Below are 9,836 nucleotides of genomic sequence, written 5' to 3'. Positions count from 1 at the left end.
CCAAAGTCACATAGGTAGATCCACACTGCCTCCCCGGCCCAATTCGAATCCTAAACTTTCTGAAGCCGTGGTGGACATTTTCTACAAACCTTTACGAATGCCCACCATGTGTGCTTGTAATTAATGATTGTATGTCGACATTTTTTGTCTCTTTCTTCCACCAGCCTCTGAGGATTGGGCTCACGCCTGCCTTGCTCACCCCTCCACTCTCAGCTTCAGGCACTTATTACATGTTCAATAAATACCTGCTGAGGAAGAGTAGTCCAAGCATAGAAAACAGCTAGTGCAAAGGCCTGGAGGCCTGAAAAAACATATGGTGTGCTTTGGGGAAGCAGCAAGTAATTTCATTCGGAGGAAGTGCCAAGAGACTAAAACGTCAGGCAGCGGCCAGGTCATGAAACGCCGAACGCCAAGTCAAACAGACCTCACCCCGCGGGTAAAGCAGCCAGTGGAAATGTTTAAGCAAGGGTGTGAGATGATCACTCCGCTGCAGCGTGAATAATGGATTGGAGGGGTAAGATGAGCAGACTGACTAGGAGGCTAGTGCAGTGGTTCAGGTGAGAGATAATGAGACAGGTGGCAGCAGGAATGGAAAAGACAGGACTTGGTGACTGGTTTGAAAGAATGGGGAAGGAGAAGGTTTTCGGGGAAGGCAGACATCAGGTGGATGGTGCTTAGGTGGTCCACCCACAAAAGAGGAAAGGGATGTGCAAGTACAACAATGTGTCATTGATTTCAGGATAAACATCTTTCAGATTTAACATCTCAGAAACCCAGACGCAGCGTCTAATCAAGTGTGACATAGTTTAGTTGACAATTTTTGTTCTTTCTTTCTTAGTCGACCGTAAAATAATGGTGGCTTTAACATTTAATAGCGTCTCATATTCGATGAAATACGGTAGATCCCAAATCTTTACCCACCACCCACCCTACCCCCCAAAAGATACACGCGCTGTCTCCGCAATCCAGAAAATAAATTTCTTACCTCTTTCCTAGAGGTGCAGGAAAAACTTCTGGGGAGGAGTTGTGTCCAGGGGTCCTCTCCCTAAGGTTGAGGTCTTGCTTAAATTTTTAGATATAAATATGACCCTCACAACACCCCATGAGCAGGCAGGACAGAAATCATTATCTCAGTTATTTTTCAAACTTTAAAAAACAAAAAGCAATTCATGCTTATTGTAGAAAAATTGGAGAATTCCAAAAAGGGAAGGTAAATCACTAATAACTCCTTGTTTTTTTATTTTTTTGCGGTACGCGGGCCTCTCACTGTTGTGGCCTCTCCCACTGCGGGGCACAGGCTCTGGACACGCAGGCTCAGCTGCCATGGCTCAGGGGCCCAGCCACTCCCGGCACGTGGGATCTTCCCGGACCGGGGCACGAACCCATGTCCTCTGCATCGGCAGGCGGACTCTCAACCACTGCCCCACCAGAGAAGCCCTCCTTGTTAGATTATAACCTCCTAGTTCTTTTTTGTTAAGCAGGCATGTGCGTATATGTATTTTCATTTTTAGTTTTAAATGAAGTTTTTAAATTAAAAAAGTAATGCATGTATATGTTATGAAAAAATTTTCATGCTGTACTTTGGACATATACAAAGAAAACCGTCCCTACCATACCAGATCTTCCAGTCTGTCTCCTCATAAACAACAATGGTTTACTGTTACTTGGATATCCTTCCAGAAATAATCTCTTTGTGTATTTATTTTTATATACACTGCTGTGCCTCTAGCTTTTTTCACTCTGTGTGGCCATATTTCCATCTGAGTTCATACAGATTTTTAAAACAGTTTTACAGAGGTATGAGTTACATACCATAAAATTCACCCAATTTGAGTGTACGGTTCAATTAATTTCAGCAAATTTAATAGATTTGTGCCACTATCACCACAACCCAATTTTAGAACATTTCTATCACCTCCAAAAGATTTCTTGCGTCTTTTGCAGTTACTTCCGGTCTCACCTTCAGCAGCAGGCAACCGCTCATCTACTTTCTGTCTCTATAGATTTGCCATCCCGACATACACTAATGTCGTTCTTTGTGTCTGGCTTCTTTCACTTAGCATGATGTTTTCATGGTTCATCCATACTGTAACATTCCTTTATTGCTGAATAACATTCCATCGTATGGATACACCACATTTGGTTTGTACATTTACCAGTTAATAGCTTTTGGGGGTTATGCCCTGTTTTTCTTGATAATGAATAATGGTGCTATGAACGTCTGAACACACGGACATACGTTTTCATTTCTCCACCTAGAAGTGGACATATAGACTTGCTTCATTTTTTTTTATAGCTGTATAGCATTTTACTGCTTGAATGTACCATATTTTATTTAACCAGTCCCCTGCTGATAGACAATTAGGTTGTTTCCATGTATCAAAAAAGAAAAAGAGAGGGGGAAGGAGGGAAGAAGAAAAGAAACCCGCTATCATCCCCATTTTACTGACAAGGACACCGATGTCTCGAGAAGGAAAAAACGTTGTCACAGGTCACACTGAGAGCCGGAGACACAAGTTCCGGTTCCCCAGCTCTCATCCATGCTCTTCAACTACTCAGTCCAGGTCGCTACCCGCCCGGCCACGCGGCCGAGGAAGCCAGGTCAGATTCCTTACTGCCAGGCTGGTGGATTTCTGTATGCCCCCTAGAGGCACCTGTAAATCGTTCGGCATCGCGCCACACACCCCCGGCCAGCAGGGGCACTGCAGCCGTCTCCATAGCACTGACTGGGTCTCCTGCGGTGCTCACTTTTCCTCGAGTCCCCGAAGAACTTCCGGCAGCCGCGGAACTTAGGTGACGCCGGACGCGCCGCTTAGGGACGCGGGCGCGCAAGGCAGCAGGAGTTGTTTCCGGCAGTGTCGGTGTTCTAGCTTGATTTGAGGCGGCGGCGGAGGAAGGAAGATGGAGACAATTCTGGAGCAGCAGCGGCGCTATCACGAGGAGAAGGAACGGCTCATGGACGTCATGGCTAAAGAGATGCTCACTAAGAAGTCCACGGTGAGTGGGGCCTGGGCAGGGGCTACCCCTGAGGCTGGGCCCCATGCCCGGGTTCAACCTCTGAGAGTTTTCTTCGGTCCTCAGACCTGCCCCGCGCCCGCCGCTTCCCGGGGCTCCCTACCCGAGCTCTGGCCTAGGTAACGTTCCCCCGGGCCCAGCGCCCAGAGGCCTTTCTGCTTGGGCCACTAAGACCTGAGCGGATAAGCTCCGCCCTTGGGCGGCCTTTCCAACTCCAGAACTCCGACTAACGGTGTCTTGTGTCACCGTTTGCCTTTCTTCAGCTCCGGGACCAGATCAATTCTGACCACCGCACACGGGCCATGCAAGATGTGAGTGCCCCGCTGTCCACTTCTCTTTGGGTCGCGATGGGCTGGAAGAAGGGGGCGGGGGGGTCACCTGGAGCCCTGGACAAAGGTAACCGGGTTGGCCAGTCGAGGGTTTGTATGCCTGCCAAAGGGTGCTTAACCACCCTTGCTCGCTTCTGTGAATGGGGAACTCTTATTCATTCTTAATTACTTGGAAAGATGCCCCTTAGAGCATTCTGTATCCCATGGATGTGCAATGAGTAGTTACCAGGAGTCAACCATTCGGGCTTAGAAGGTACTCTCCCTTCTCCCCAAAAGAGAATGCTGTGTATTACTGTTTTCCTCCCAGAACACTGTATTGAAGCATTTGAAGTACTTTTTGCCTACCACACTGCATTTTCCTAGTAATGGTTCAATTTCTTACTTTTAGAAAAGTAATTAAAGTCAAAATACTGATACGTTTTTATGTTAAAGCTAAGTGGTAGGTAAATGGAGGTTCGTTATACCATGCTCTCTACTCTTGCATGTTTGAAATCTGTTTAGAAAAGAATAAAAGACCTAATCACAGAGTTTCTAATTTTGGGGAGGTAATTAATATTACAAGCCCCTAATCCCTTATTTAAATTCCCAAATCTGAAATACTCTGAAAACAAAAGGTTTTTTATTTGTTTGTTCTGGTAATTGTTTAGTGGCAAAAATCTGACTTGATCTGAACAGATGGGAGGCTTTTTATGGTCTTTATTATATTTAATAAGTAATGCATAAGTTTCACTGCAGAACTATTAACATGTGTTCCAGATTCCACTAGGGATATTGCATGCAGTACCTTCCTGAACTTAAAAATTCCAAATTCTGAAACAAATCTGGTCCCAAAAGTTTTGAAGAAGGGACTACGTACTCATACCATCCTGAGTTTGAATCCAAAAGAAACTGTGTGATGTTTTATTTAGTCTGTGTACTCCTCAGTCAAGCCTTTTGAAGTAGTGAAAATCATCTTGGACCGCCCTTTTATCTTTGAGTGTCTTAGGTGGGAACTGCTGTTTACCAAAGGGTGACAATGGCTCTCTTTTATGACACTTCTAGGGAAAGTTAAATATAGGAACTTTCTGCCACCCCTCAAATCACATCACTTAATCTTCAGAATGACCTGTTTTAAAAAGTAACTAGGAACCAGTGCTGTCTGTTAAAGGTACCAGAAAGAACAGGAACTTTTTAACACCATATCTCTTGCAGTTTCCTTGGGCTTTGACAAGAGAGCCTTTGTTGGTTGCTTGGGTCTAAGTTGTACAGATTGCTTCATACTGATGGGTTTGTGTTTGCCTTTCAGAGGTATATGGAAGTCAGTGGGAACCTGAGGGATTTGTATGATGATAAGGATGGGTAAGTGACAGTCACAGCCAATCCAGGAATTACTGCTTTTGAGGAGCCATGGTTAAAGGACTAAGTTTGTGTTCCGTGTTGTCTGTTTTTTTTCTGAAATTGCAGGTTACGAAAGGAGGAGCTCAATGCCATTTCAGGACCCAATGAATTTGCTGAATTCTATAATAGACTCAAACAAATAAAGGAGTTCCACCGGAAGCACCCAAATGAGGTATGACCTCAGAAAGTATTTTCAGAAAGTATTTTCTCCAAACCTGTCCAAAGAGCATACAAAGGAAAGGTGTAAGGAAAGTGGAGATTGCCACTCAGGTGTCCCTTCAAAAAAGAACTCGCCAGTTAGCTGCAAGCAGCGAAGTTAGGTGACATCCTGCAACTCCAGTGCTTTCAGGATCTCCCTCAGCTTTAAGCTAAGGCCATTCTCTTCCTGGGCAGCCCCCAGCCAGTGACTGAGCACAGTGTGGGTACCATGGCCTGGTTATTTCTGCCCATTGTGAGACTCTTCTAGTGAGTAATCTTTGCTCCAGAGTTCCTCATTGGGTTGGTCAAGATTTTGTCCTATCTTCATCATGGTCTGGGCTCTCCCTGCCCAATCCTCCTCTCTCCTTTTTATCTTTAATGGATAATACCCACCCAATAAACCACTTGCGCTCCTCTCTCTTAAAATCTGCTACCTAGAGGATCCAACTAACACAAAAAGGCTTTACTCGCTTCCAGTGATCATTACACCTTCATGATTCAGTCCAGAGGCCTACTCTTTCATGAAAATTCCTTCCTAGTCTACTTTACTCCCCCAATTAATCTTTCCTGTCTTTATGATTCTGTCATATTTTATGACAATGAACGTCTGCCCCACTATATTGTAAAATGATAAGGAGCAGGGATTCCATCTCAGTTATTGAAGAATCCATTAAGCATCTTACACAGCTGACCAAAGGAATTCTGGGGGAAGGGGGAGCGAGGCATGGCTGTAGGAGAAGTGGAGAGAGATAGGTCAGTGATTACTCTGAGCTTTTATGACTGTGTAACTAAAAAGTTGTTCCCTTGATAGAAATAAGGAAGAAAGAGGTAACCCACTTGTAGTGGAAATGAATTTTTATGTATGTAGATATTCAGGTGATGTTATATGTAGGTAGAAGTGTCCCATGAGCAGTTGAAATTAGGTGACTGGGGCTTGAGAATTACCACATGTACTTGATGGTTGAAGCCATGGATCATAGAGTTCTGGGAGGGAGAGACAGTGTGAAGGGAGACTGTCAGCTTCTGTGTGCCTTGGGGCACACTCTTAATAAGGTACTTAACTGAAAAGGAGCCTGGGAAGCCATCCATCACAGGTCAAATGGCAGCTCCAGGTAATGTCTTACTGAAGCTCAGCCAATGAGTTTCACAAAGGAAGTTACTGGGATCAGCTGTTGTTTTTGTTTGTTTGTTTGTTTATTTGTTTTTTTACTGCATAGGTCTTTTAATTTTATTTTTATTTATTTATTTATTTTTGGCTGTGTTGGGTCTTCTTTGCTGTGTGTGGGGTCTCTCTAGCTGCGGCGAGTGGGGGCTACTCCTCCTTGTGGTGTGCCGGCCTCTCATTGGGGTGGCCTCTCTTGCTGCAGAGCATGGGCTCTAGGTGCGCGGGCCCCAGTAGTTGTGGCACGTGGGCTCTAGACAGTAGTTGTGGCACACGGGCTTAGCCACTCCGCGGCATGTGGGATCTTCCCAGACCAGGGCTCGAACCCGTGTCCCCTGCATTGGCAGGCGGATTCTTAACCATTGCACCACCAGGGAAGCCCCTCAGCTGTTGTTGATTGGTAACTGCCAGGGTTGCTACTCTGTTGAAGAAGTGGGAGTGGAAATCTGGTCACAGAGGCACAAATAGATAATGAGGTTACAGTAGTGTGGAGTGTTTAGTATGCATTTGAAAGACTGGCAGAAAAAAGGAGAGGAGAAGCACGAGGATCACAAGGAAAATAGGGAAGGCATACATACTTCAAGGAGCAGATGGAAAAATGAAGAGACTGAAAATAGCAGACAGGAGAGGCTATTTATTGAAGTTAAGTGGAGGTACATGAATGGACTCACACACCTACCTATGTCTCCTCATCCCCTTAGGAAGGTAGAGTATTAAGTCTTTTGGTAACCGAGAGAGAAGGCACAAGTACCATTCTGGTGTGTTAACCTTATCCCAGCCCAGATGGAAAGGTGATGAGGAATAAGTGGTTAAATAAATGATTGGAAGAATGCCTAAGATATACTAAGGGAAAAAAAAATAAGTCTAATTATGTAAGAAACAAAATAATAATCTTGCACTTGCCTGTATGTACTTGCACAAATATATATATTTAAATACCTAGAGCAGTGGTTTCCAAATTTTGCTGTGCATTTGAATCTGGAAGTGTTTAAAAAGTACTGATACCTCCCCACCACTTCTGATTAAATTTGGTATCAAGTGCGTTAGGATTTTTTAGCACTCTCCCAGGTGATTCTTATGTGCAGCAGAGTTTGGGAATGGCTGACATTTAAAAGTCTGTTGGATTTCCCTGGTGCCACAGTGGTTAAGAACCACTTGCCAATGCAGGGGACACGGGTTCGAGCCCTGGTCCGGGGAGATCCCACATGCCGCGGAGCAGCTAAGCCCCTGCACCACAACTACTGAGCGTGCGCTCTAGAGCCCGTGAGCCACAACTGCTGAAGCCTGTGAGCCACAACTACTGAAGCCCGTGCGCCTAGAGCCTGTGCTCTGCAACAAGAGAAGCCACCGCAGTGAGAAGCCCGCGCGCCGCAACACAGTAGCCCCCGCTCTCAGCAGCTAGAGAAAACCCACATGCAGCAGCGAAGACCAAATGCAGCCAAAAATTAAATAAATGAATAAATTTATAAAAAATTTAAAAAATGAAAAAGGTCTGTTGACAGTGGTTAGCTATTCCCAGGAGAATTATTAAAGGGGAGCCTTGCTTTTTTTTTTAATATTTATTAATTTGGTTGCACCAGGTGTCTTAGTTGCGTCATGTGGGCTCCTTAGTTGCGACACACAGACTCCTTAGTTGAGGCATGGGAACTCTTAGTTGCGGCACACGTGGGATCTAGTTCCCTGACCAGGGATTGAACCCAGGCCCCCTCCATTGGGAGCACGGAGTCTTATCCACTATGCCACCAGGGAAGTCCAAGGGAACCTTGATTTTTTAAAATATACATATAAATTTACTTGTTTTATTTTTATTTTTGGCTGCGTTGGGTCTTCATTGCTGCACGTGGGCTTTACTCTGGTTGCGGCGAGGGGGGGCTACTCTTCGTTGTGGTGTGCAGGCTTCTCATTGTGGTGGCTTCTCTTGTTGGGAGCTTGGGCTCTAGGCGCGCAGCCTTCAGTAAGTTGTGGCGTATGGGCTCAGTAGTTGTGGCACACGGGCTCTAGAGCGCAGGCTCAGTAGTTGTGGCGCACAGGCTTAGTTGTTCCGCAGCATGTGGGATCTTCCTGGACCAGGGCTCGAACCTATGTCTCTTGCATTGGCAGGTGGATTCCTAACCACTGCACCACCAGGGAAGCCCTGAACCTTGATTTTTTTTTTCATTTTGTCTTTTTGTGTTATTTGAGTTTTTGTGAGCATGTGTTATTTCAGCGATTTTTAGTTAAACAATGCAAAAAGAAAAAGGAAAAAGCAAGGTAATTAGAAAACAGAAGAAAGCTCCTAATGAAAAATCAAGGCCAAATATAGTGTTAGAAATCCAACTTTCTATATAGTCCATTCTGTGATATTGCAACTTCTATGTTGAAAAAGCCACCTGAGCTTTTCCTCTTTTTCCCATCAGATCTGTGTGCCAATGTCAGTGGAATTTGAGGAGCTCCTGAAGGCTCGAGAGAATCCAAGTGAAGAGGCACAAAGTAAGTAGCGTTTAATGTTTCTATCCAGCACTAGCAGAGAAGTACAGGTTAATGACCAGAGTTCAGATTTGAGTTCAGATTTGCCCTCAGAGCCCTGGAAAATGGCCCCAGAGAAATTTATAGCCAGGTTCCCTTACTGATTTCCTCTTTGCTAGACTAGAGAAAAGTCTGGACTAGATTGTCATCCTGAATCGGCCTTGGACAAAATAGTCATTTTGTGCTAGCCCAGCTTAAATTCACTCGCCTGGAAAAGCGAGGTCTGTTCACTTTGTGACTAGAGGGAGGATATTTGGCTGAAGGGCTGCATTATGAAACAATGCAGTCCACTTGAAAAGCCAAGTCCAAGAAAGTGGTCTTTAGTATCTGAATCTTGACATCTGATTCCTTCAGATTTGGTGGAGTTCACAGATGAAGAGGGATATGGTCGTTACCTTGATCTCCATGACTGTTACCTCAAATACATTAACCTGAAGGCCTCTGAGGTAAGACCCAGGAGAGGGGAGAGTGGCTCTGATTCTAGGGGTGAGTCAGGACACTGGGCTGGGGCTACTAGACCTGAAACAATTAGAGTGTCTTCCTTGTGTTCGGAACCGTTATGTTAGTATTAAAGAGGTGATGTGCTTTCTTGGAATGAAACACTTTTCAAAGTGAAAGTCAGGTTTCTACAGTCAATACAATAAGCATATTTTACTTATCAATATATTTTGTTTTATTAATGCAACAAGCTTATTTTGCTTTTGTAAAAATAAAAAAAATTTTTAAACTCACAAGTACACATCAAGCTTCTGTGTTAGGCACACAGAGTAGTAGGTACATGAAAGATACAAAAACATAATCTCTGCCAGGAGGGCTATTTAATAGCTTTAAAAAGGTATTAGAAAATAACTTACCATAAGAGCTGAGGTTTAATGTGTCAGTCTCAGGGTCACAAGGAAGTACATGATGAAATTTCTCTTGGGGTTGTGAGGACATGTCTCAGAAGTTGTGACTAAACTTTCAGCTCCATGAGTACAGTCCTGCATCTGTCTTGTTCTCATCTGTATCCATGTACTTGGTCCAAAGATATTCAGTAAGTGATTGAATGAGTGAACAAATGGCACCTTCTGGGACCTTATTTTAGGATGTAGTGGGTGTCAGTCTTTAAACAGGTGCCCTGTATATATTGGGTAAGCCAAAAAGTTCATTTGGTTTTAAGTAAATATAAAGGACATTTTTCATTTTCACGAAGAACTTTATTGAAAAACATATTCACTAACTGAATGAACTTTTTGGCCAACCCAATGCTA

The 9,836-nt window shown here is 44.3% G+C and overlaps 1 protein-coding gene across 2 annotated transcripts in view; it reads left to right on the top strand.

Moving 5' to 3' along the window:
* The first annotated feature begins 2,722 nt into the window (after positions 1–2,722).
* SF3A3 (splicing factor 3a subunit 3) overlaps positions 2,723–9,836 on the top strand; it is a 29,181-nt gene continuing 22,067 nt past the window's right edge. Inside the window, exons 1-6 of one of the 2 annotated variants that reach the window (XM_032643155.1) lie at positions 2,723–2,997; positions 3,279–3,326; positions 4,630–4,682; positions 4,788–4,893; positions 8,478–8,550; positions 8,941–9,032. In XM_032643155.1, the coding sequence (XP_032499046.1) occupies positions 2,902–2,997; positions 3,279–3,326; positions 4,630–4,682; positions 4,788–4,893; positions 8,478–8,550; positions 8,941–9,032 (468 nt within the window). In that variant the 5' untranslated portion in view covers positions 2,723–2,901. The remainder of the gene's footprint in view (positions 2,998–3,278; positions 3,327–4,629; positions 4,683–4,787; positions 4,894–8,477; positions 8,551–8,940; positions 9,033–9,836) is intronic. The other variant, XM_032643165.1, reaches the window with a different exon arrangement.

Source organism: Phocoena sinus, chromosome 1 (assembly GCF_008692025.1).
Source record: "Phocoena sinus isolate mPhoSin1 chromosome 1, mPhoSin1.pri, whole genome shotgun sequence".
Taxonomy (NCBI): Eukaryota; Metazoa; Chordata; class Mammalia; order Artiodactyla; family Phocoenidae; genus Phocoena; species Phocoena sinus.
This window is presented reverse-complemented; position numbering and strand designations above follow the sequence as displayed.